Below are 27,946 nucleotides of genomic sequence, written 5' to 3'. Positions count from 1 at the left end.
ACGACACACTTTGGTTTCCAGTTATCATAAAGGGAGAACTCTGGCATCTGGTCACACTGAAAGAGGCATGAAGAATGAAAGAGCTATTTGCTGTTAATGAAAGTAGTGTAGAGCAGTGTTTCCAAAACTTGTGTCTCTGGCTGTTTTTGGACTACAACTCCCACCATCCCTAGCTAGCAGGACCAGTGGTCAGGGATGATAGGAATTGTAGTTCAAAACAGGTACCCAAATTTGGGAAACACAGCTATAGAGTATAAGGGGGCAGTGGACCTTGAAATTGAGGCTGATGGGAGTCCAATATCATCTGGTGGGCCACAGGTTCTCCACCTCTGCAGTAACTGTTAAAATAACTGTAGGAATGTTTCAGGCAAAGAAGGAAACTGAAGGCCCTAGTAGGCTGTAACATTCAGATAATGTACATTCAGTGATTATTTCTAAGAGTGGATGAGCCTTTAAAGTGACTTGGGCCATGGTCCAGAGAGCTACTTGCCTGGATTTCATTTCAAATTGTCTAGCCCATCTTTCTCAGAACAGACTTTAGGCCTACTTTACCTGCCTTGCGCTCAAGAACCTTTTGCAAAGAAAAAAAATAGTAGCCAGTACATTAACTGGGTAGCCTTGCTTACTCAGAAGTAGGTGCCACTGAATTTACTCCCCAAATCAAGTGTGTGTACAATTGCAGTCTGGGTTTAAATATTCATACAACCATAAAGCAGCTCACTTCATGGCCTTGGGCAAGTCACACCCTCCGTCTCTTAGCCTAACCTATTTCAGTGTGTTGTGAGGGATATATCTTTAGTTTATTGCCTCAGAGTGCCTTAGAAGCGTTGATACAAATGTTGCCTTGCTGCCTGGATTAGTCTGAAGTTCTAATTTCAGGTACAGTATTTCAGAGATGCAACAGATTGCATTTGAGGAAGGAAATATCCAGGTCCACAGCTCCACTGACCCACAAAAAAGTGCAAAATAGTAATAGCAATTAGTATATCCACCAGAAATCAAAGATATGGTCAACTTGAACAGAGCAACCTATATAAACAGCCTCAAATCCTCTTTTCCCTGCAAGTTCTTTTTAATGTTCCAAGTAATGACATGAGAACTAAGGCTTTGTTTTTGCTCTTTATTATACAAAAGGAAAAAAAAAGGAGGGGAGGGAGATCCACAGTTTTAAGTCTATTTAGACTTGAGGCTGAAGTTCTTGCCATGTTGGTGCAAATAGCAAAAACCTCTAAGGAAACCAAAAGCATCCTGAGCTTGCCAAGTCCCATTTAGTAATAGAAACCGAAATCCAGTACATTTTAATATTTTTTGGCATTTTAAAGTTTTTTTTAATCTACAAAAACACTTTAAATATTAGAAAAAAAATGATTCCTTTTTCACAAGAACTTCTATCTGGAATATCACATTTTGTCAACAGTGCAAAAATGCACTCAGTCCCACCTTCTTACAGTACAATCTGTCTCCCCCCCTAACCCCTGGTAACATTTTTTTTCTTTTTTAAAAAGACATCAGTACTGTAAGAAATTTACTTTAAAGAACAAGGTTTTTTTAAGGTTTTTTTTTTTTACTTAAAAAACACATCTACTAAAATACAACAGAGCTGGTACATTCAGCAAAATCAAACCAGGTGTTTCACTTTAGAAGGATGAGAGAGAGGAGAGAGAGAGAAAAGGGGGAAGGAAGATTGACTGACGGAATCAGAAATAGAGAGTTCAGGAGCATCAGAGGGGTTGACGTGTGACAAATGTGCATGACTGGGCACATCCTATCAGAATTCAGACATGGCAATGAAAAGCAAAGTTAATGTGGAGAAATCTAGCTTGATGTGGCAATGGCTGAAGTGTTTTTTTAAGGTTTCTAGTGGGTAGGATCTGTTAAGAGACTTCCTGAACCTGATGCCCTCAAGTCAGTCCCAGTTTGCCAGGCCTTTGGAGAAGGCACCAAGGTAGGGAAGGCTCCATTAGAACAACAGAAAGTGATGCATACACTGCCTGGTTATTGTATGCCTTCTCCCCCTGCCGCTGATATTTTGCGTAATTTACTTCTACGTGTGGCCACATTTGCTGCATCAGAACAAATGCCTCCATTCCACAAATGATAACCAACTTCCTTGAGGTGAGAAAGGTACATCTAAATGGATGCATCCTACATTTTCATTGGGTCATCTCATTTCTGGCAAAGTTCTGACAAACATCTTATGAGGCGACAAGGTTTTCCCTACCCCAGCAGAGACAAAACTGGGAAAGGCTTGAAAATTATATAAAAAGGGAGTCCAAAAATGTTAAGGTTTTGGTTCTCACCTACCTCCACAAAAGATGTGCGCATGTGTGAATCAGAGTACACATTATACCAGCCACAAGTTCACTAAGAAATAACTCAACAGAAGAGGTGTTAACTGATTAAAATACACATACCAAAGGGTCACTTAAAAGGGATGGAGTTTCAGCTTCCACTGCCTTCAAGGAAGGTGAGCCAATTACATGTAAAAATTCCACATGATTTGGGGATCCATAGCCATGATGCCCCCTTAGCATGGTTCTGTATGGGCCCTCCCTGTGCAAAAGCATTTATTGGTAGCTTCCATGCAGTTCACGTAATGAGAAAAACTTAGCACCAAACGGGCAGAGGGCAAGGAGGAGGCAACAAGGTGTTACCTGAAACATACACAACTTGCCACACTTCTTCACAAGTCTAACCCCCCCCCCCCCCCCAATGTCAGGATTCTCTTGCAGAATGAGGTACAATGACGACAACCGAAAACAACTTCTAGCTTTGAGGAACACCTATTGGTTCTAAAGGAAGATTACACCCAACCACACAATCTGGAGACAGTACTTACCCCTATGCAGGGCTCCCTGTAGTTTGGTGCCTTGCTTGAAAAGGCTCTTAACCCATGTGATAGCTTCTTCATTTGCATGGCAGTGAGGCTTCCCTATTGATCAAAGATTACTGGTGTGGGAATTGTGCATATCAAGGGACCAGCACATGGGTGAAGAGCCATGTAAATGAGATGTTGGGTCAAGTAAACCCCTACATAGTAAGCATTTTTAAATGTAATACTTTTATACACCAGTTCAAGGTCAGTGACAGGTTGCAGGCAAGGATTTATAGAATAACCCAAAGAACTTCAGTAATGAGAACGTGTTGGTAATCATACAGACTTAAAAAGCAAACGTTGAACGGATTACTTACGATTTTACATGTTGCCACTCTTTTCTTGTACTTCTTGTAAATGGTTATTTATCATCATCATACAGCTCCACTATTGTTTAGCTTTAGGAAGACATTCAAACCTGAGTTACTGCCTTGCAGGGCTTAAGAGAGCAGCAGGGCCGCCATCACATTAGCAGTCCTACCAGGCACATGGGCTGGGATTGAAGCCGGTGGCAGGCAAAATGCTATGCCAAGCTGGACCAGCATCAGACCCGGTGCTATCCACTGATGGCAGTGTGGCCGACTTGGCCCCTCCCTTGGAATGTCCCTTTTCAGTGGCAGCACTTCCACCTACCAATCCAAACCCTTCCCCACCCAAAAGGGGTGGATTACACCCTACATCATTTAGTGATTCTTCCGGAGTGGCATTTCTATCAACTTCAACGGTTTTAGTTTTGATTACATGTACTTAATAATATCTTTTCAAGTCTGCAAGATCTTTGGAGGTTTTTCAAGTGTACTGAATCCACAAAAAACTAATAACCGTTTGAGTACTATTCAAGGGCACAAAAATACCCATTTTCATGTGTACTGTACATTAATTGATTTCCTATGTTCTCAGGTAAGTTTCTTTTTCCCTGAAAAGCTTTTGCTCTAAATGATCTGGTGTTATTCAGTAAATCCCTGCTTGGATGTGTTACTGGTATTTTATACCAAGCCAGAAAAGCCAAAGGGCTATTGAGATTGACCGCTTGTCCAAATAACATACTTCTGTTGCTTTGCCTCCAAGAGTTCAACCCAAAGCAACCCAGACCAATATGTACCAAAAACATAAACAAACAAACAAAAAAGATAGAGGAAAATCTTGACTTGTCCGAACTATTCCCACAACAACTGCATACACACAAACACACACTCCCACACGTGACGGTGCACTTCTCTTCATAAACATGACTGATGTGCTTTGCAATATGTCAATGCTCATGGAAGTAAGTTGTTCATCCCAATGAAAGTACAGTGGAAAACTGATTCTCACTTGCACTTCTCAAGGTATGTTATGGGAACGTTTGCATGTTATTCAGTCAAGTCATTCCCACAATGCAAAATACTCTTTCCTAAATTAATACGGCCACCAAGAGCCACTCAAGATTTCAATGGAGCCAGGTTTACACAGGTTCCAGTGGTGCCTGTAATGAGGTGTATGTAAGTTTAATATCAATCCTGTGGCTAGTTTTGACAGTTTGCTACCCTAGATGACGTGGGTGTTTTTTAAAAAAACTAGAAATGCTAGCAAAGGGTAGGGAAAGTTCCAATGCTTGAAACCTGTAGGTCCTCCCAAGGCATTTTGCAATAGTGGGAGACTTTTGTATTTATTTGAGTTGCTGGTTCAAAATAAGATTATTTAGCAACTGGACCTCTTCCCAGTGATGGAACGGAGGTACAGCACACTTCCAAAGGGCAACTGTGGGGCCAAGATGCTCAAAGAGAAGGAATACATTTGGCACAGCAAGACATTGCAAGAGACAGTGAACTGAGAAAAGCAGACTAAATGGGAAATACTGCCGTTAAGATTTTTTTATCCTGTAAATCGGATTTGACTAACCTGTGGCTTTCCCGATGTAGCTGGATTCCAACTCCCATCAACCCCAGCCAGCATGGCCAACGATCAGGGATGATGAGAGCTGTGGTCCAGCATCTGGAAGGGTCTTCAGTGCCCTTTGTAACTCCCTCTCTCGACTGCATTCTCAAATGGTCCAGCTTCCCTTCAGGGGAGTATCTGCAGTGCTAGAAGCCAAGTCTTTCTTTAGAAGACCATGTTTCCTTCATGAGGTTTCCAGACTTACCCAAAAGAGATCGGCAAAGCACAAGCCATGTGTTCAATTTCCACAAGGGGGGAGGGATAAAAAGGGTGTGTGTGTACTTTTTCTGGTGGGTATGCTTAAAAATAAAAATCCAAAGTATATTTCAAGGGGAAACAATGAATTCTGTAAACTACAATTGCATTTGAAGTTTGTTTTGCAAAATTCTCATTTTGCTTGTCAACAGAAGACACAGTGTGCTATGAAGGGCACTGAAGAGCCAAGATATAGTACACAACCAGCTTGCAGGCCAAACTGGGGCTACAAGCCACTAGTCGCAGGATCTGGCCTTAAAAATGAGAAATTCCTTGTCATATTATTAGAGCAGGTAATCGTCCAAAGAATGTAAAAATAAAGGCTAGTGGTGCATGCTCTCATAAACTAAATTATGTTTTGCATGTAAAATATTAAAGAAACAGAAGGACAGGGAGCACAGATGAGAAGAAGCAAAAGGAGCCTTGCCTAAATACCACCTGTCCAATTAGATAGCAAGATGCAACATACCAGCTTGTTTTTCTGAGAAAATCACCAATGCCAATTTAATTTGTACTGATCTAGTTTGGACATTATGCTAAACTGTGTATCAACATTATGCGAACAAGTCTCAGGCTCATGCATCCTCCCCCTTCCTCTTTCTTCCACTGTGAGATTAGAAACTCTCTTCTCTGTTTGCAATAAACCATGGTTTAATATTATGGCAAATCTTAACTATGGTTTAGGGAAACAAGCCAGGATCACAGACCATGATTTCCAATTGTGGCTTGTTTCCGTAAAGCAAAGTTAAACCAGATTGTCCACATTTGGACACAACAAGTAACCATGGTTAATTAAATAAGGAAACAAAACATTTCTCATCTCTTCACAGCAAGGGGAAAGCTTACACATCCAAGGCTTGTTCAAGTAGAGCTAACACACATCTTAGTCTTACATCCAAACAAGGCAATAGTTTCTTGCTCTTTTTTCAGGCTGGAACTACCACATTACAGGGGACACATGCCCTTGGAAGAAGCAGCCATGTAGTTCTGGCCCTTCCTTTTGCCCAGTAATGTCTAGTCATACAAAGTGTTTCTTGAAATCACCAAGCTGCAAATTTCCCTGCCCCTTTAGTTACTCCTGGGAGAATGGGTAGGGGAATTTGTGGCATGGTGATGTTTTGTATGATCGGGCATCTTACAAGGGAAAAGGAGGTGTGGTTGCTGCTTTTTCTTTTTTTTTACAACCACCACCACCTGACCCCCAAATAGCATGTCTACTAGCTCTGATGCCATTTACAGGGCAAACACAAAGTTGGTACTGGAGTTTCCTTTCCTTTTCTATTCCCCACAGAAGAGGCTAAGAAATCCACTTCTTGGTGGCTGGAATCATTCTCTTCTTGGAATCATTCCTCTGCCCAAAGTTGAATGAACACATGCAGCCTGAATAAAACCAAGGCATGTTAAGGGGCCAGGGGAATCTATGTGCCTCTTATATACAAACCCCATCCACTCCCAAGATCCCAGCCTCTGCATAAGGGTAAGAGACATATGACGTACTCAATCTCAAAGATGGGATAATTTAGTTGTAAAAAAAGGTTGTCTCACTTTGTTTATAAAACATTTTTTTTGTTTTTTTGAAAAAAAAAAGCTTAATGACACAGAGGATCCCACCCACAACCAACCTCCCGCTTCCAAAGACAGTCAAACAAAATGCCCCATTTTGGTACAATTATTGGTCACTTCATTGTAAAAAAAAATATATATATTAACAACAACAACAACCCAAAGGGGTCTGGCCACTACTGTCTTTGTTTAAATGCTGGTCAGAAAAACGACAGAAAAAGTCCACCTCCTGCAAAATAAAGTCAGTAACCTTGGAGCTCCCAAAATTCTCTTCTCCTTCGACAGCATACCAGTCAGATATTCTCTCTGCAAAAGAAATCCTTTTCTTCAGTTCCTTTTCTATTCCCTGACCCTTGCCATGCACTCACGTGAAATATACCCTCCCATCCCGTTTCCTTCAGCAGGAAACGTTTGCTGGATATCCAGTTCATCACAGGAAATAACTAAGTGCAGCTGTGGCCATTTTGTTCTCTTTCGTCAAGGTGTAAAATTTCAAGACTGTACAAGATTGTCCATTTAGAGGAGAGGTGGGTCACACTGGCAAAGTCCAGAACCTTCCATGGCTCGTGCTCTCTGGAACCCATCTCTCCCTGGCTGTTTGCTAAGGGGGTGGGGAAATCTCTCATTGCCATGTTGGTTTTTTGTTTTTTTAAAAAAAGAATTTGTACAAAGTCCAAAGCTGGTGGATAGAATTGGGGGTGGGCGGGGGTGTAGATATGTGAGGAGGGAGGAAATAAAAAGGAGCCTGTATTTTGCCAGGACCCTGCCCACCTCAACAAAAAGGGGGGGGGGGAACCTCCAGAGAGATTCAGGAGGGGGGGAGGAATAAGAGAGAGGAGTATAGAATAAAAATTCTCTCCCCACACCACCGCCAGAAAAAAACCCTCCGCTGGTTGTCAGCTATTTTCTACCCCCCTGCTCCCCTCACACACAACAACACGCAGTTAAATACAATGTGAGGTGTGTGAGGAGAGGAAGATAATTAAACCACAGTGATTTCCTTCCTCCCTTTCCTCCCCATCCTAGCTCTCCAGCTGTAGATGTTACTTTTATCCGGAAAAACAAAACCGAATAGAGTACAGCAAGAAAGGCGGCTGGAGAAAGGGGATGGTTCAATTGGAGTCCGAATCAGAAGAATCTCCTGAGGAGGACGAGGAACTGCTGCTGCCCTCAGAATCATTGTCGTCGTCATCATCATCGTCCTCTTCATCATCCTCTTCTTCATTCTGGTGAGGGAAGAGGCAAGATATGAAGTTATGTCTAGTGTGGGTACCCAAGGTGATGCTGAGGGACTGCAGAATGTGGCAGGGTGCAGAATTCAGTTTACTGGGAAATGCAACCTTTATTTATTTTTAGAATAAAAGTGCCTTGTTCTTATGGTTTCAAAGATATATGCTTGAAGACTTGTTGCCTCCACCTACTGAAACACAGAAGCCAAGGAGGGAAATGAGCATGTTTTCCAGTGGCTAGGTCTTTCAGTGCTTTGCACACCTGCCCCCATCCTCCACAACTAGTAGAAACCAGAAGGATGCAGGATAATAGAAGCTGTCAAATAAAATTATGCGAAATGAGAGATTTGTTCAGCTTGTGTCATTTATACAGGTTGCAGAATCCAGCATTTTCTTGGTACAGAATTTAGATCGCTTTGACAGAAAATGTATATATGTATTTACAGCGGCTCCTTGACTAGCGCTTTTGTTCCTTCATATGCAAGGTGCTGGCTTGTGTTCATCTGTACCTCTCACCATCTGTCCTAGGAGCCTTGCTATCCACCATGTTTTGGGTGGGATGCTAGGCTTGCACCTTAAAAGAGGAAAAGCCTTCTAGTTATATTCAGAGGCACTGCACTTTTGAACTTGTGAAAAGCCCAGCTGTTGGGGATAGCCCCCACTGCTTAAAAAGCACAGTTAAGCAGTCACTGAAACACGCAGCCCCGACAATCAGTTTTGCAGAATAGGTGTGAGCAAGAGGTAGTGTATATAGAGAAGTGTACAGACGCCCGCACACTCACCTCATCCCCGTCTTCGCTCTCCTCTTCACTACTTGAATCAGAGGAATCCCCTCCCTCCTCAGAGGAGTCAGCATTGTCGTCGTCCTCCTCCTCTTCCTCTTCATCGTCATCATCGTCGTCATCATCATCCTCATCCTCATCCTCAGATTCCTGCAAACCACACAGGATTTAACAGAGACATGGGAGAGCTAGACTGAAAACACCAGCAACGCACCTAGAGCTCAACAGATGGCATTCACCTTTATACACCCAAGAGTCCACAGTAAGAATCCCAAGTGGCCAAACATACCCCTATTTCTCAAAATGTGCCTTCTTGCATGTGGATGAAATGTGAAGGTGCTCACCAGGGTGGCACAGGCATGGTTCAGGGCCTTAAATGAAACTGAATGCACTATAGCTGTGCCAGAAATTACAAAAGAGGGTAAAATATATGCCCCTTCTGTCCCAATATTCTGTTAAAAGAAAGCCAGCTCAACAACCCAAAGTTCTCACTATAGAAAATTAACTGCTGCACCACTGGTTTATTTTTAATGAAATGCTCAAGAGCTCTAGGAATTCTACATTTGCAACTTCAAGCATGCCCACTTAAGGAAAGTGGAGAAGACCAAAATGAAAGAAAGAAAAGAAAAGGGGTCTGAAGAGCAAACAGCTTTCCAGCTATCAGCACCTGAAGTGCAGCAGAAAACCTCTCCCCATCCAAACATCATCTTCATGAGACTAATACTTTAAAAAATCCATCCCAAGAGTTGTCATGCGAATCAATTGATGCTCATGGAAGCAAAGCTACTTGTGCCTCTTAGCTACAGAGGGGAAAAAAAAACTACATTCCCTATAATGGGGTTGTTGAGCTTTACTTGGCAAAGCTGTTGAGCTAAAAATGATGTTTCTGAGCTATTTTTAAAGTTAATCGGCAAAAAAGACACTGCCAACATGGGTTGCCATACGTCCGGATTTCCCTGGAAATTTTAGCGATTTACACCCAGACCCTGCTTCCAACTGCAGTATTCTGGCTACATCTGGGAAATTCTGGACGTATGGCAACCCTACCATATAACTAACTATAGGGAGACTGCATCTCTCCTTCCCAGTAGAAGATCAGTGGGCCCCAGCCATCAGTTCAATCACCTGCATAGAATTTGGCTCCCTCCCCTGTTAGAAATAAGAAGCAAGCAAGCAAGGACTTTTACAATAATTTGCAATGCTTTACCAGACCAGTTCAGAAAGAAAGCAGAGTTTCTGGGGTCAGTTTTAACACTTTTAAAATGGCTTCATTAAATCAGCCAAAGGCAAACCTTGGAACAAGCTTCCCTGGATTATTCCATTGCGGGTAACAGCTGCATGATGAAGAGGAAGAAGTGTTAAAGCACTTACTGATTTGGACTGCACCGAGGGCTTCATCTTAGGATTTGGGCCTCGCATCTTCCCCATGTTCTTGCGTTTCTGTTGAGATTCAAGTGGGAGGGGGCAGTGTTAGAAAGGGGGGGGAGGAGTCAACATTTATTTATTTCATAAAATTTATAACATTTATTTTCATAAAATTTGTATACTGCTTGATTGCAAAAAAAGAAAGAACCCTCAAAACAGTTTGCAAAAATTATAGAACAACAAAATTATTGATAAAGGTAATTAACAACAATTTAGAACTCTCAAAAAATTAAAATCAGCAATAAACTAAAAACAGATTAAAACATACACCAATGAACTTGGTATCTGGGTAGGCTTGCCTAAACAAAAATGTTTTTAGCAGGTGCCAAATACAGTACAGTACAGTGAAAGTGCCTGCCTGTTGTCAATAAGCAGGGAGTTCCAAAGTTTTGGTGCTGCCACACTAAAAGATTTCTATAAATGTCAAATGGGTTTATTATTATGTGGCACCCATGACAGCATCAGTGGCAAGGAAAACACTTGCATTCTTTTCAGCAAGCTAGTATCTAGCTGCCCCTTCCCCAATGCTCCATTTCTAGCAAAAATCAAATGTGCCCCTGACAAACTGCCTAGTTCTTGTGGCACTAGATTCTGAAGACTTGATGCCAAAAATGTTAAAACAAGCAGCAGGAGGAAAATACAAAGGCAACTTAAGCTTTTTCTACTCAAGAGTTCTTATAACATCCTGGAAATCTATCCTATTATTAAATCAAAATGTACCAATTCAATAACCATAAATACCCTGTTTAATTCAGAGCAGCTTTCAAATAGTAACTGGTACACTTTTATCTGATGCACGTCCTGCTGGGATAGGTATCCCTTTTCAGTCAGAGGGCCACATTTCCTTCTGGGAATGCCACTGGTAGGAGGAGCAGAGGCAAGTGGACAGAACAATGAATGTAATGTTTATATTTGTACGGTAGGCGGGTTTCTACACTCGCATAACCATCTCCATCTTCCATACATACAAAAATGAAGCTTTTTCTTGGGGGGGGGGGCAAAGGTTCCTCGTTTCTGACCTAACCAGAGTTACAGAACATGGAACCCTAGACTTCAGGCATGAAGAGATTCCCTTCCTTTCACTTCCAAGCTATACTGTATTTCAGAGGTCAAGTTGAAAAAATACCCCCGCCAGTCCCCTCCAAACACTAGCAAGACACCTACGTTGGAAGTATGTTCCTTGTACACAGCTCTCTCCTGTGGCGACAAACTCTGCAGAGAAGACAGAAGGGGGAGGAGTGAGAAGCCAAGATTAAGCATGTTATGGAGGTGGTTCAAAATATGGGGAGTGGGAGAAGATGGATTGATTATAGTCCCTACATAAAGCAACCAGATTATAATTACCACAGATGAATCATTCCTTGCCAGCACTTTAATATGACACTTCTTGCAAGCCGCTGGCTGTCCTTCAATGAGTTCTGCCCTATGAACAATTATTCCCATTTTACAGGCAGGGAATGGAGGGCTGAAAATGCTAAAAGCCTAAGCAGATGCTGTCAGGGTAGAGGAAGTTTGATTTGGGTTGCAGAGAAAACACAGAACAAAACCTCAGACAAGGTATACGAACATGCGAGAGTGCTCTGTGTGGCAGGATGATCCATGAGGCCAGAGGACAGATGAGAGGTGGGGAAAGCTCACACAGTGTCTAGGATGCTTATGTTGCTGATAGGAACTGGGGATGAGCAGAATTTCATACAGATTGAAAGTCTTTGGTTGCAGAACAAGAGTCAAATGTCAACATGGCTTGACTTGGAACGCTTTCACACGGATGCTTCATTGCTAACACTCTGATCTTCTCAAGGAGCTGCTACCTGTTCTTGTGCCTTCCCCCAACTGACAGCTCACCTTGAGCCACATATCCAGGTGTACTTTGTACTGTTTCTGCTGCTCTTCGGCCAACTTCTTGTACTGTTCCTTTTGGCTCTGAGAGATGCGCTGCCAGCGGCTTCCAATCTCCACCATCCGCTCCTTCAGAGGAAGATGGTTAAGTTCACCATTTGAAAGCAGCTCCTGAGAAAACTTCTGATACCCGTTCCTGGTGAGGACACAAAAGAGAGAAGTTACAGGTGAATAGGCAGGAGGAAGAAAGACAGCAGGACTGATGGCAGGATCTATTTAATATACTGGAAAACTCAGTGGTATGGGTTCACATGCATTGCTAAACCATGGTTTCAGAGGCAGAAAGGAGCAGCCGGACACCCCCCCCCCACTGCCGTTAAGAGTTTCCAAACAAACTTTGGTTTGTTTGGAAACTTACCAATTTGTTTTACATTCTTATCACCATTTCATAAGAAATGGTAAGTCAGATTTTGTGGAAAGTGGAATGCAGCTCTGCAAAATCCTCCTCCCAGTCACATGGAAGGAGGGAAAAGGTATACTGAGACAAAGGCTTGTGGTGGTTCCTTCTTGCTCATGCACATAACCATGGTTGAGTACAATATGCAAACACAGGCACTTTCTTTGGATGCCCCCCTGCTCTCCACAGGGAACAGATCTTTTCAGTGGTAGCCACAGAACTCAAATGGCATCTCCTAGGAAGCTCAACTGTTTTTTTTCTCTTGGCTCCATTCAGAAACTTCACTTATCTTTTGGAGAATTAAGCCTTTTAGAAGTTATTCTGTTGCTGCTGTTTGGTTTTGGTTCATCAGTTTTAATATGATCTTGGGCTTCCAGAAATTTTAATTGTGCTTCAGTTACGTATGGTGAACTTTTTATTTTATTTACAGTATTTATAGATTGCCTTTAAACCAATCAATTATCCACCTACTGAAGTTGACTTAACTTCAGGAAGGCCACTGATTCCTCACACTTACAACCCTGCCTTTTTCTTTTTAAAACAATGGCAATACTTACATGGGGGGTTTCTTCGGCTCACCCTGGAATTTCATCTTCTTGGAGGAATTTGTTGTGCATGGTGGCGCCCTCATCTCACTCAGTTCTCGCTGCAGAACAAAATAAAGAAGAAAGAGAATTACAAAGCTGAGAAGCCTGGTCCAGCTCAATGAAAAATGTCAGAAAAATTTAAAAGGCTGCCCCGCCCTCCTATTTCATGCAGATGCCTAAGCCTTCAATGAGGCAAACATTGGACATTTGCTAGCTTTCCTCAAGAACCCAGAAAACTACCTACCAAGAAACATATACAGAGCTTCAACCTTGTATTTTAAGTATTAACCTCCTAGCCAGAGGTAGCAAGGAATTACATGCAGGGTAGGCAAACCAAGAAGAAATTGAGTGCCCTGCTCCTTCTCTGAGCCCAGAACAGAACCAAGCAGGCTGCTGCAAGAGGAATGGAGTTGTCTGTCTCTCTTCTGCTAGCTCCTGGCAGGCTAGTAACTTTCTTGTCTCATTTACAAAGCTGCAGAAATCTGGAGCAGAAACCAATGGCTCCCACTCCTGAGCTGTAAAACAGAGGAGCTGTGCATGCAAGTTGCTAGAGAAAATGAATTAAAATTTAGAACTCTGACAATCCAGATTCTGAGCCAAGAAAAGACAAGAGAATGTATGTAATCTGTGTAATTATGCATAATCTTATTCCACCATTTCACTGGCAGGAAGCACAAGCCACTTATATTTAAGCATATCTCCATACAGCCAGAAACTGGCTGGTTTTTTGGAAGTTGATATTCTGTGCCCAGTACCACAACACAGGACTGTTTTTCTGCATTCCTGTGGAAACTGTGCACACGCACACACTCGATGCAGTGCAATCACACTGAAGTGAAAAATACTAGGTGGGGTGGGTTTTTTTTAAAAAAAGACTGACCAACCTCGTATCGTTTCTGATCTTCTGCTGCCTTCTTGATCCACATCAGCTTCTCCTTCTTCTCCATGTTGTTCCAGGTGGCTTCCATGGCTTTTAGTGCTTTCCCTCGGTCATTCTGAAGCAGAAGGAAAGCTGCTACTATATACTGTCATGGACTCCATAAAAGTGCAGAGCTCAGACAACTCCCCACTTTGAGCCCACCACTTCTATCCTAACTTCATGCCAGCTACCACCTGAAAAAGGCAGGTTGCTTACCTGGTAACCCACTTTCTACGCTGGTCATCTCATGAGTTCTGCAGCGTGCAAACCAGGGGCCAGAACTCATGCCCTTTCCCCACAAGGGAAGACTTGCACTCCTTTGGCTCATGCTACCATCCCTCAAATTACAGTTTATCAATTCAATGGCAATAATAACATCAGCCCGATTTACAGCTACAGTTCCCATTAGCACAGCTCATCTGATTTGACATTCTTCCTCCGGACACCCACCAGATGGGAGCTGTCCCTTGTTCATCTCCTTCTTGAGTCTCTGAAGTAAATTCCAAGCTGGACACCACCTCCTCAGATGGCACTCCTTTCCAAGACATGTTGTCAGTCAGCCCCCTCCCCCCTGCAGACTCCTGCCTCTATTTTGGAGCAAGTCAAAGCTATACGGCTCTCTGCTTTGTCACTCACATGTCTTGCAACTGACACACTGCAGGTCATTCCATTATGAAAATAGGCCTCTGCTGTCCCACTTTACCTTAAAGCGAGCAAGATAATCTCCAATGACACTCTGCTGCCAGATTTCTTCAGCTGTTTTCGGTGACTCGGGAAGTTTGCCGCGATCCTCCTTGTCGGAACCATGCTTCTTTTCTGTCTGAGCTTTCATGGCAGCCTCACGAGCTTTGTACTTGGCCTAGAAAACAACACGCATGGTCAAAATCTTTGCAAAACCCATTGCTGATTGGTAAGAAACACAGAAAACCAGGCTTGCTGGGGGGGGGGGGAAAGTTAAGCACTGAAACTGTGTTTTGGAGAGTGTGTGGCTTAATGATGCAGTGGTTCTCCCCCACGTCTGTGACACAGATTTTGAGGAAGAAAGCTGTTAAACCGGAGGAACAGCAGGTTTTAAACCAAAGCAGAATAATCAGTTATGGGCCAATCTATTAGCTTCTGGACACAAATTAAGGTGGTTAAAAAACTCTGAACAGCCTTGTGACCTGCACTTGCAGGAGGACAGCAGGAGCTCAGTTTATGCGAGTCCCACTATAAGCCTGACCCAGCACTTTCGAAAAACATATAGAACAAAACATTGTATGTGTGTCCTCTTGAAAGACACCTGTATTTTATTTTTTTGTTCTGCATGAGTTGCAGGTTTTCTTGTAAGGAAGTTTCTCTGTTAGTACATTAAAAACATGGCTAGCAAGCTATCTAAATGCTTTTATTAACTGCAACCACATTTCTGCTATTTAATTATTTGCAAGATAAAAACAAACATTGCACTTTTGTTGTACCAAAAAGTCATTTATCATTTTTTCTTTCCCCCATTAAAATCAGTTATTCTTCACAGCTTTCACCCAAAAAACATCTTTCTGCCTTTAAAATTATCTCTTTTTTATAATGTGGGAGATGCAGTAAAATCAGCACAGAAACTAATATTTTTAAAGTGCTAAATTCAAAGAGTCTTGTGGATGTATACCTCTTTCTGTGCACAGATGTAATCTTAAAGACAGACATTATTAGAGCTGAAGATTTGAAGCTACACTCCCTAGAGCAGGTTTGACTAAGCTGTGGCACTCCAGATGTTGCTGAAACAGAACCTCCATTGGCCCTAGCTAGCATGGTCAATGGAAGGTCTAGTCCAGAAATAGCTGGAAGGCCAAAGGTTAATGACTCTGGCTTTAGAGCTTCAGATCTCTCACTCCTGAATGTGCCTTTCCAGTACTAGAAAACAGCTGCAGTGAGGTTTGAACATGTCAAGTATGGGCCTGGTACAGATGCAGGATAATGAAAAACAAAGCAACACAGATAACCTTTATGTATCTTTATGTAGATTAACAATATGAAAATAAGGTATACCCTGTAGTTTCAATGACAAATTTCGGTGGACAGTGCCAACTAGGAACATAAGGTTGGAGCAATCACAACTGAGGTACCCAATAATACAAATGTTCACCCAGGTTTTATGCATGGTTCTAGGCCTCAAGGTTACACCAACTCTCAGCCTAACCTACCTCACAAGGTTGTTGTGAGAAAAATATGGAAAGGTGAAGAGCCATGTATGCCACCTTGAGGCCCTTGGAAGAAAGGTAGACTATAAATGCAATAAAGGAATAAAACAAAGCAAATAAACCCAAATACATGATGTAATGCTATTCATGAAGGAAGGAGAACCCCCACCCCTGCTTTTTATTGGATTTTTGATCGGCTGCAAATCTGTAGTGACATTCTTTGGCATGTGGGTGGATGCTGCTCCGGCGTCCCACATGTTATGCCCACCATAGGAAAGTACTGCTTGATATCTAGTCATCTGCCATCACACAAAGTTAGCCTTTTAAGGCATATACACAGCAACAACAAACCCCATCTCCCAAGTGCAACTACTTTCCCTGTCCCATATTAAGGTGTCCAGCTAACTCCCACAAGGATCCTAAGACCCTCTTTCTCAGGCATCTAAACCAAGCCTCAAGACCTCTCCCATTTGACTCCATGTGTATTCACAGCTGTACTGGGAGGCAAACAGTACAAAAGAACGCAAAATGGGTTTTTTTTAATTGCACCCACTCTCACACTAAGGGAACGCACTGACAGAGTCTGGCTCCTTCCTCCTTCCCAAGCTGGTGGAAAAAAATGAGCAGAGGTAACGCAAGATGGAATGGTAGGAGCGCCCAGGCTGTTAACAGAGCTGCTTGGTGGCTTCTCGAGGGAACCGAAGGCTCGGGAACGTTCAGAACCTTCTGTGGGGTTTCTAGCAGATTTTGTTTCCTATTCTTTTTTTTTTTTTAAGGGTGAGGGAGTGGGTCAAGATCCTGGTTTCATCCAAGTCAGGGGTAGTCAATGTGGTGCCCTCCAGATGTTGTCAGACTACCACTCCCATCATCCCTAACCCTTGGCCATGCTGGTTGGGGCTGATGGGAACTGGGAGTCCAGGAACATATGAAAGGCGTCATGATGGCTACCTCTGATCTAAGTCAACAGGGGGGAAAAACCATCCAGCTGACTTTTTGAGATACCCAGGAGTACATGTTCCCCCACACCTTCCCCCAAAAAAGATGGTTAAGGAGAATGTGCATTATTGATTCAACAACCTTTTTTTTCTCTGAAAGATCATTCCACATCCGCGCCAGCAGCCGGGTCAGTTCGCTCTCCGACAGTTCGGGTCGCTCCTCCTGCAGCTGCTTGCGTTTCTCCTCCGAGAAGATAAACATAGCAGAAACGGGCCGTTTGGGTTTCTCAGAACCTCCCTGTTAAAGAGCACAAAGGGACTCGTGGTTGTGGAATTTTGAGTTTGTATCTTTTGTTCTTTTTAAAAAAGCGTTATGGAAAAAAGCAAATAATAATAAAAAGAGCAAAAACTGGGGAAGGTGGCCTTATTTTATGGGCTGCAAAGTATTCCTAGTAGATCAGCCAGCTAACACTTTAGTTGATTAATCAATGGGGGGAGGCAATTTTTACCAGCAAGATCAATTTTTAATTGGTGGAACTGCAAGTTAAAAGCTTGTTTATCTTTTGAGGCTGTTTTGGTTCAGGTGCATTATTGTAATGAGCAAAGGGAATGGGAAAGAAATAAAAAACGCGAAGATGGGTGTTTATATACAACAATGAGAATGGTAACTTATTATTTTACTGTCAATTATCTAACACTTCCTTCAGTATTTGACAAATATTGGACTTTTGGTCATAAGCAAATTTATTTTAATCAGATGAATCAGTTACTTGAACATAAGGCAGATGATTAAATCAATGAAATATTATTTAAACCTGCTGACAGTTCTACTTATTATATACATATAGGGAGATAGCCAACATTAATTGTACTCTGGAGTAGACCCATTAAAATCAATATACTTCAAAGTCATTTCAGTCAATTTGATTTCAGTGGGCCCATCCCAAGTATGACTAATGTTGGATACCACACACACATAAGGAAACCTTCAAGAGGTACTAGTTTTTGTTCTCATTTTTACTATCAAATTTCCAAAGGAATCCCAGCAGCCATTTTACATGAAGTCTTGAGGCTGGTTTAAAAGTAGCTTTGCTCCACTGCTCTAAATGTAAAAAATGTATCCATACCCATAATGCATCCTGCTTGTTGCCCTAGCCTGTATGCGTCACTCACCTTGCTGGCATCTGGTGAAGTCTTTTTAGAGGCAGGGCTGGTGGCACCTTTCTTGTTTACTCCCAGCATCTTCTCCTCTCCCAGAACCCTCTGCTGTTCTTCTTCAGGTAAGCTCTGAATTTTGGAGGAAATGGCAAAATAACAAAATAAGGAGTTATGACTATTTTTCATTCTCTCTCTGCCTTTCCCCATATATCTAGTAGATTAATGTATACATAGTTTGGAAGCATCTTCAGGTAGTGCAGAATGTGGCTGCCCACTTTCACCCAAGCAGCTTAAGATTTCCAGGAAATTAAGTCAGTAGCCTAGCATGGGCATTGGCTGCTTCATTCTCCTCCCCACAAAAAAAAATGTACTAGGAAGCTGCCTCTGAAAACCAACTGGCAGCTTAGTTCTCACAGAATGCATTATTCATTCTAGTGCAGAGAGAGACTTACAGACTATTCTAAAACAACTGTGCTGGCTATCAATTTGAAAGTCTAAGTGACCTGGGATCACAAGCATTTGAAGTCAGTGGCTTAATTAAGACATCATAAAGAAGTACTGTTAAATTAAGTTAACAGTTTTGGGTTGATGCCTGGATTAACACACCGTAAGTAGAGAAGCAACTCTAAACCACTGTTTAGATTTTAAATTGTTATTAATGCAAACCGTGGTTTGGGGAAATGTTGAATGGAGACCGCTTCTCCTTTTATGAACTAATCCCGCTTCCACCAATTGACCAGCAACGGGGCATCCAGTCCTCTCAATGCAAGAGGCAATATATGATATGGAATGGAGCATGGCCTTCTGGGTTGAGACCTCATCACTACAGACTGCGTGACCTGATCTTTCAGTTTTAGACAAAAAAAGTTTACACAGAGGAACCTAAGACCAGTCCAATTCAAGTATTTCAAGGCTGAATAGGAGAGAGTTTAGTAGACACTGAAACCAATGAGATTTAAAAGTGCTTAACCAACTGGATTGCACCCCACTGTCTTTTTAGACAAGGCTTTTAAAACAGTTATCAAGAACTGCAGAGTACACAGAAAGGCACTGCTATATGTTCACCCAGAACATGACTCTTCGTAATGCTCCCAGTCCCAATCACTCATACCAAAGTCCATTTTCTTAGCTGGTCCAAACTGTATGTGTGAATGGGAAGGGTAACAGAAAAGAGCTGCTAAAAAACTTACTAACAGTTTGGCAGAATGCTGTGGCAGACTCACCTCCAGGAAACGCAAGAGCTCAATTTCATAATCTTTCTTTCTCTATAGGGGCAAAGTAGCAAAAAAAGAGTCAGTTCCTGGTACATGCCATGAATTTTGCCTCCTTCTGCTTCCCCTCCAGAGCTGCACCCTCCTCCAAACATCTGACTCCTGCCAATGCAGGTTTCTAAACATCAATATTTGGAATCAGAAGCCTAATAGCCAGCACAAGTCAAGATGACTTAATGAATAACTTTGAGAAACACTGTTGTACCATTGGGGCCAGCAACTGGCAACCCAGAGCCAAACTCAGCCCTCTGAGTGGTCCCTAGGTGCCAACCTTAGAGGCTAAAGATGACTGTAGTGTCTGGGACAACAGGACTTGGCAGAAGGGAGTAAGCGGTAGAGATGAACCTTAAAAACTGGCTTTCTGGCAAAGCAAATTGCTATCCAGGGGCAATGATGCTTTATTACTGATAGATATAGGTGTGCGTGTGCATGTTAAGTGAGAGACACAGGACAGTGTTTCAGGGTTGTATGTGAATTCCTTAAATGGGAATATGGGCCCAAGGGACAGCAGATGTAATATGAGCAGCTGCTGGAAATGGGAGGAAAGCAAAGCATTCTGGACACTTTTAACACTGTGATTCTCAAAGGGTGTGGAGCTCTACACTGGTGTGGCAGAAGAGGACAATGGCAGGAAGATTCAAGGACACTAAAAAAATATTTAAACATTAAAGTGTACAGTAGTATAGTATAGTATAAGAATGTTTATTTGCAAAATATGGATAGCTCTTTTCAAAATGAGAGCAAGAGCATCAAGTGTGTGGGAATGATTCATGTTAGCTGCATTTTTAAAAATATTTTCTGGATGTCCCATGATCATATTATAAAGTAGTTGTGTTCTACGTTATAAATCTGCTAGTTGGTTCTTTTTGTTTCCCAGTGTATTTCCTATAAATTAAAAAAAATGGTGTGGCATGAGCAATTTTTTATTCTGAAAGTGTGGCTCCACCATTTGCAGCTACTTCCTGGGGGTAGGAGGTGCTTCCAATGCCATTTCAGGTTCATTACAAGAGCAGGGACATTTGTCAACCTGCAACAGCAATGCTATTGCAAATGGGAGAATGAACCAATACTCTGATGAGAGGAGGATAATTGGGGGCATTGTAAATAGGACCTGGTAAGGGAGTCGGAAGATGACATTTAACATCAATGGCCTTCCCTTTTGAAAACAAACTATTCTGGTCTCTGTATTGTGTGTCTTTTAAAGTATTCAGTTTGGTATTTATTGACATAAAATTGTATCGATTATCACCTGCTTCTGTTTTTATTGTACCTGCTTTTGTCTTTTTATCTGGTTCATAGCTGCATCTAAAGGATACTTTTGAGCAGCTCTTGAAATCAGGGGTGATATGGGGCAGGGGGTGGTATGACAATTAATGGATCAGACAATTTATGGGGAAGGGCAAGGGGTAGTAGAGAACAACAGTCTTCTTTTGCCTTAGTGTCACTTGTAATAATTTCAGCGGTCCATCAGGGTGCTGCTTTTAAAATGCTAGTTCAGTTAATGGAAAACTACGCCCCTTTGGAGCTTCTGGATCCTGATGTTTTCTCAATGTCTCTGGGAAATTTTCCTACTGATGTTGCTGGTGGTCTGGTCAATGCTCTGGTCTTTCTCCAATTAAGTGGAGATGACCCAGGTAATTGATATGGTTGCTTCTAGATGCCCCCGCTCAAACCACATAACTCATTCAGTTCCCTGGAAAATCTACATGCAATGAACATTAAGAATTTAAAAGTCATGAAGAATATTTGGGTGTCAGAGGTGGCTACTGCTTCTCTGAAGAGTGTAAGGTGCCCATATGGCCCTAAAGCAAACAGTGGTTCATCTATTCTTAACCAAACCTGAGAAGGATCCTGGCAATTTAAATAATTGGTACCCAGATGCTTAGGCATTAAATGTGCCATTTTTAGGAGAGGTGTTAAAAGCATGAGGTGACCTATAAACTTCATATGGTTTTGGATGAAAGTGGTTACTTGGATCCATTCCAGTCTGAGTTCTAGGCCTGGTTTTGAGACTGAAAACCACCTTGGTCACCCAGGTGGATGGCCTCATGGGTATGAGTGCAACCTTGTTGATTCTCCATAAATTCTTGATCACCTTTGATGCTATTAACGATTAAATTTTTTATGGGCCCCCTTTATAGGACCAGGAGGCACTGCTTTACTGCAGTTCTAGTCTTGCCTGGAGAAAGGCTTGTCAAAAGGTAGTGTTGGGAAACTACTGGTCCCTCAGGGCTTTTGGCTTATGAGGTGCCACAGAGATCTCACAAGTTCTGTACCAGAGTTTGAAGGCAGCCCCAATTTAGATGAGGGTTGGAAAAGCTGAACCTTAATCCAAGCAAGACAGAAGTACTGGTTGGGAAGTTTGTTGATCTGGGCAGAAGCTATGTCATCTTTTGGATTGGGTTGAACTCCCACAACTTTAGATACCCTTAAGGACCAAGTACACAACCTGCAAGTGCTTCTGAGTCCAGCATTATATTTGCGTTGGCTGATGTTGGTAGGCGGTAGCGCTTTTCACCAGCTACAAACCTACCTGGGGAAAGTGGGTCTGGCTTCAATTATCAATGCTTTAGTCACATTCAGCCTGGATTATTGCCATGATCTCTACATGGGGCTAACCTCAAAAGAAAATTCAGAAACTACAATCGGACCATACCACACCTATCCTACAACATCTGCATTGGTTATCAATTCATTCCCAGATTCAAGTTTAAATACTGGTAATAACCTCCAAAGCCCTAAACTGCCTGGAACCCATGTTATTCTGAGGGCTGCCTTCACCCACATGAACCTGCCCAGGCTTTAAGATCAGCAACAGTAGTCCTGCTCTCCAGCCCATCATGAGCAAATATCAGATTAACAAGTAGCAGGAACAAGGGCTTCTCAATGGCACAGTTGTAGAATTCTCTCCCCAAAGAAGTTGGACGAACTCCTTCCCTTTTGGTCGGTGCTTCTGGAAGGAAGGAATGAAGCTTCATTCTTCAGTTTTTACATTGCTTTTGCTGATTTTTAATACTGTTGTGTATTTTTACTGCTTTATCTGATTTATATTTTTACTATACTATACTATATTCTTGTTTAGTATATGTGCTGCCGAAGCGAGCACTACTATATACTTGTTTTACAATATGTTTATTTCAATGTAAAGCTGCTCTAGGATATTGTCCACTGAATGCCAAACAAAGGGATCGTTCAGATTCAAATGTAGGTTAAAATTGTCCCTGGAAAGCAATGTGAATGGGGAGGGGGGAGGGAAGAGGACGACACAGGCAAGAACTCAAGGGAAGAAATCCTAGATTTGTTCCCCTCACCTAATGAAGGAGTATTAGTTGGAGGGTCAGAAAGTAAATTATTCAGTCAGCATACCCACATGCATACGTATAAATAACTGCTTTCTCTACAAACTAGGGAAGGTCAAACCACACCTTCTTCATGTATCATTTCTGAGTTCAAAAGATACAAGACAGTTTCACATTAATAGGAAAGTACTGATTATCAGTAGCCCAACTAGAGGAAATCCTTTCCAGGCACAGAAACCACCTTAAGGGGATTTCTGTTGTCATCTATGGGTCACGCCCTTGAGTAGTCTTATTCATACAAATGCTAAAAGGGTCTGAGGAATCCCCCAGATTCCTCTGATGATGGTAGAGGATTGCAACCCCTAGAGAAGGAGTGGAGGAAGACAATTTTTCCAAATGGCAACCTCTCCCCCAGGGCTCAGCTTCACAGATGCACAACAGGCTTCTTAACCCTTTTCCAAAGATCAAGACGAAGCAACTCTGCCATTTTGAACAGGGATTGGGGGACTGGGACTCAAGAGGGAAATGGGGTCCTGCCGCCTGTGAAATATAACCACCTCAGAAAAGGCCCTAGTTAAAGCAGCCAAAGAGACAGGAGAATCCGCCATTATCTCACACTGTCACTGCTGAGGAGAGCCGAGCTGCTTAAAATGGCCGCCACAGCTTCAAGTAGTAAGGAACAGGCAGCAGCAGGCCCAAAGCCTGAACTATCGATAGAACCACTGTAACTGTCATATTAAAAATTTGAGGGGATTTTTGTGTGTCAGGGGAAGAGGAAGAAGTCTCCACGTCTGGAGGTTTTGTGCTGGTACAGCTGGATAAAGCACAGGGAATTCTCCTCAACATTTGGCCACTTGAAGTTCTGGAAAAAACCCTCTCGTCCTTGTCCTTGCATCAACACCCTCCATCACATGCCTTAGCTTTCTCCCTCTCCAGACTCAAGAGCGGGCAATCTTTTCTGCAAAGCTTGTTTGCTTGCCACGGATGCATCTCGGGTTGGAGGGAATTTTAAACAAGCACAGCTACCGATGATTTAAACAGCAACTCATCAAGGCTGAGGGGAAATTGATTCTGAGGCAATTCGGGGTTGATAAATGCATTAGATCAATCAACACCGGAAAACAATTAACAGAGACAATCAATTAATCCCCGATAAATGGGAAACTTATGTAAACTGCCCTGAGCTGAGCCAGACTTCTGGTCTGCACGATCAACTTTGGGTTTGTTTGTTTGTTGCTTCTTTTGTAACAACTGAAGCCAGGTGCGAAAGGTGTAGAAATTAAAAGTATTCTGAACCCAGAGATTTAAGTAGAAAAACTGAAGTGAGCTCAGTCTTGCCACAGAAAAACCAACTCCTGGCTGCCTCTCCCCCCACACCCCAGCAAAAAACAACCCTGATCTTCATTTTAGGGCAGGGGTGGATTGATTTTCTTCCTGCCATTGTTAAACTAGAAATTCCTTCAGAATTACTTCAAGCAACCCAGTAGCTCAGTAGCTCTCGATCTACCTTCTGACCAGCACTGAATTAAGCAACCGGACTCCCCTTCCCTCTCCAAATATTTCAGCCTCTGTGAGGAGCCAGAGCTCTAGGAAAAAAACCTCTGCTGCTGTGGAGCAGGCAGGACTGCAACCGGGTGGGGCTTCCTCCCACAGGAAGGAGGAAAAACTGCAAGGGCGGACATGGCCGTGCCTGACCAAACAGGCAGGAGGAGCAACCCATATAAAGAAAAGTCTCCTCCACCGTTGAAGGGCATTTTTACTCTCCAAATTTCAGGGGTCTTCTGCTTGTTTGCAGAATTCATGGGAGTTTTGCTTCTCCACATCCAGGATGAACTTCACACAGGACCTGGGCTTGAGGATGGGTGGCAGACTGCATCCCCCTGCAAGTTACTAAAAGCACCACCATTTCAAACAAAAACAAACAAAAACAGGGAAGAAAAGCAGTCTGAATAAGACTGCAATTTCAGCCAAGTTATCTGAAGCAAGAGGAGTGGCAGTGACCAAATGATTTGCTTTTTTAAAAACAAAAACAAAAAGACCCAACCCGTCACTTGCCTGTCCATGTGCTTGTTTTCTTGGTTACTTCAAAGGATAACAAACTTGATTTTCATACTCTGTTCAAACACTGGGGAAGATAGCATTTTCCTCGCACCCAGCAAATCAGAGAAACCAAATCTGTGGGTGGCTTAAAAAACAAAACTGCACCCCCAAACTGAGGCAAATGAAATCCATTATCAGCAGCAGGGTATGTAGTAACAGCTGGAACCTGTCTGATATATAGAACCACTAAAGTCTACCCGTAATTTGTCTCTGGGCATTATTTTAATCCTTTCCCTTTTTCGACACACCCTTGTAAGAGCCAGACTCACCTGATCACACTTTTTGTGGTAGGCGTCTTTTTCCTTCTGGGAAAGGAGCTTCCACTGCTGACTGCAGAGCACCATCCGTTCTGTGCTTGGGACATCTTTCATGTTTGCCATCAGTTCAGCACAGTAAAGCGAGTAACTATTCCTAAAACAGCAATTTCCTTTTATATAGCACCAACCCATTAAGTTGGGGAAATTTATGTAAACACAAGAATAAGCCACACAAAACTGCTGCCTGAAGTGCTTCTCCCACACTCTCATAACCCACCACCACCACACATTTTTTTTTTTGGGGGGGTGTCTTAATTTCCACCTCCAACCCTTACTATGAATGCAGTAATGTGGATTATATGAATAAATAGGGGTATATGTCATTGGCTTTCGCATGGGTTCAGTGGTGTCTACCGTACAAAGGTTAAGAATCACATCTATTATGCTATCCACTTTTGCCTCACAGGTTCCCCATCTTGATTTTGATTTCTGGGTCTTATTCATGAAGTTGGATTTTGAGCTCTAAAGCCATTATTATTATTATTATTATTATTATTATTATTATTATTATTATTGGCTTGGGATTAAGATATGTAAGGACGTAATCAACAGAGAGAAAATACCCTCCTAAACTTCCCTCAGGCCCACGCCTAGGGTTTCCCCCCTTTTTATTACTCTGGACCTTCTCCCCCAGCCAATTCCCAAGGCAGTCTTGGTCATAAGTACACTAAAGTTACTAGCCAAATAAAATGTCACAGCCCTCTTAAACATGGGTGTTGTGAAAGGAAGTGGTTGGGTGAGGAACACACACTGCTTCCAGTTTATGATGTTTCCTGGTTTTGCCGGACAAATAGGCTTTTTCAGCTCTTTCAGAATGCTTTTTTAATTCTCTCCCCATAACCTGGCTTTCTGCTGCAGGGGTGCAGTTTGTAAAAAACTAACCTTGTCTACTTGGAAGTAAGTCCTATAGAATTCAATGGGGCTTACTCCCACATTAAGTGGGATTAGGAATGCACCCCAAATCAACAGATTAAATCTGCATAAATGTTCATAAACAGGAAAACAAGGGGGAAAACCCTACTGTTTTCGTTTTTAAAATTAATTGATATGTGTCACAGCAGGCACCATCTTAGAAAAGGCACCCCTCCTGTTAGAGAGAAGAGGAGAGGGCACCTGCCACTTACTGCTTTTCTATGTACCTGCACTGAAATAATCACTTCTTTTTTAAAAAAGAAGCTTAATCTGCTACCCAATTAAAATCAGGGTATTTTTCGCAGTCAGCCAAAAATGTTTGAAGAATTAACCTTAAATAAAAATCACTCCATGTAAAAAACCTAAGACTTCAGAGCCGGATTCTAGCCTTGCCTTCTCATTAGCATTTTCTAAAGATGATAATTTTCTTCCAAGGCATGGTCTGAAGGTAGATGATGCCGACACCTTGCTGAAGGAGGTGTGGGGCAGGCCATTGCCTGGATGAGAGACTGAACTGGGAACTCCTTGTACCCTCCTTTGAGTTCCATGATGGCAGGAAAGTTAGATATAAACGTACCAAGCAAAAAAAACTGTGTATGGTTTTTTAAAAATAAAAATGGAAGTGTTCAATCAAGTAAGGAGCAGCCTGCAGCTTAAGAGAAATGAGCAAATCAGCTTATACAGTTCAAGCTGCTAAATTTCTCTTGGCACAGAATTTTAGTATCTTTTTAGTACAACCCTGAACATGAGACAACTCTGTGGCCTTGATCAAGAAACCCAGGTTTCTAGAGAAAAAGTTAAGTCAATGGATTTATTTATTTGGTATCAGGATTCATACCCCAACCCTTACACACCGCTTGGCGCGGCTTCCAACTATAAAAAATGACTAGAAAATACAATAGATATTGTGTGGAACTACAACATAAATGACATCCATTTAATACTTGACACACTGGCAGGAAATCAAGAGAAAACCAGCAATGCAAGGATATCTGAATTGGCTTTTGCATCAGGGTTTCAGGGAGCCTCCTCTGCACTGAGGCTGTGGAAAGCAGGAAAATATTTCCAGAGGAGAGTGAAGAAGTGGGGTGGATTCAAGTGTTGAACAGCAGCCCAAGTACAAAAATGTTGGGCAACTGTGTTTTCCTAGCACAGAAGGAGGGGACTACCCCAGAACAAACCCCTTGCCAGCAGCAGCACCTAACACCCACTGGAAGCAAAGGCTTCCCCACGAGGGAAGGCCTACTCCCTGGTATGAAGATGGGTAGCAGATCAGGAATAAACACACAGCTCAAGAGAGCTGCATAAAGGGAGATCCTGAAGAGGAACTCCTCAGCTAATCTCACAGGAAGCCTGCAAGTGATGGTGGTCATGGAGAAGTGTGGGGACTTGTCAATCTCCTTCTGATACCCTGAGCAACCAGCTGAGGTAGGCTGAAAGGAGAGTCCTAACAGGGTGTGTTTATGCGCACATGTGAGATGCACCACTCCCATCTCAATGTCGAACGTCAGGCAGGGACTCAAGGAAGCTGCCAATAGAAAGACTCCCTTCATCAAGTGAGGAGAGCATGGACACAAGGAGAAGTGAGTGTCCAGTCTTGGGTAACTCAATAAATTTGTATCTCGTTTTCATTTAAGGAGCCAAGATAGCATGTGTCCCACCCCCATTTTAGCCACAGGTGTCCTGTGAATAAGATTTTAAGTTTGCAGTGACTGGCCCATGCGCTGTGAGCAGGGCTTTGAACCTGCGTCCATCCCACTCTTAAGTCTAACGCATGGGCATCTTCCCACAACAAGCAGACATTGGGTGGATGGCAGATGTCGTCCTCCGACCTGGGTATATTTTTATTGGCATATAGTTCCAGCCCGATATGAATTACATTTACCAATGTGGAAATGCCCGAGTGCCCTAGCAACTCCTCCCCAACTACCA

The 27,946-nt window shown here is 42.5% G+C and overlaps 1 protein-coding gene across 6 annotated transcripts in view; it reads right to left on the bottom strand.

The window, feature by feature from the left end:
* Window positions 1-1,106: 1,106 nt before the first annotated feature.
* The window catches only part of UBTF (upstream binding transcription factor), a 46,942-nt gene continuing 20,102 nt past the window's right edge, over window positions 1,107-27,946 (bottom strand). For 5 of the 6 annotated variants that reach the window (XM_079948720.1, XM_079948724.1, XM_079948722.1 and 2 more), the window contains 12 exons: window positions 25,055-25,196; window positions 19,339-19,380; window positions 18,131-18,244; window positions 17,100-17,255; window positions 14,552-14,707; window positions 13,814-13,924; window positions 12,900-12,988; window positions 11,892-12,081; window positions 11,211-11,258; window positions 9,993-10,061; window positions 8,622-8,771; window positions 1,107-7,836 (listed from right to left, as the gene is read on the bottom strand). In XM_079948720.1, coding sequence (XP_079804846.1) covers window positions 7,723-7,836; window positions 8,622-8,771; window positions 9,993-10,061; window positions 11,211-11,258; window positions 11,892-12,081; window positions 12,900-12,988; window positions 13,814-13,924; window positions 14,552-14,707; window positions 17,100-17,255; window positions 18,131-18,244; window positions 19,339-19,380; window positions 25,055-25,196 — 1,381 coding nt within the window. In that variant the 3' untranslated portion in view covers window positions 1,107-7,722. The remainder of the gene's footprint in view (window positions 7,837-8,621; window positions 8,772-9,992; window positions 10,062-11,210; window positions 11,259-11,891; window positions 12,082-12,899; window positions 12,989-13,813; window positions 13,925-14,551; window positions 14,708-17,099; window positions 17,256-18,130; window positions 18,245-19,338; window positions 19,381-25,054; window positions 25,197-27,946) is intronic. The other variant, XM_079948725.1, reaches the window with a different exon arrangement.

The sequence above is a fragment of the Podarcis cretensis genome (assembly GCF_951804945.1).
Source record: "Podarcis cretensis genome assembly, chromosome: 13".
Lineage (NCBI taxonomy): Eukaryota > Metazoa > Chordata > Lepidosauria > Squamata > Lacertidae > Podarcis > Podarcis cretensis.
Note: the sequence above shows the minus strand (reverse complement) of the source record. Positions and strands in the feature narration are given on the sequence as shown.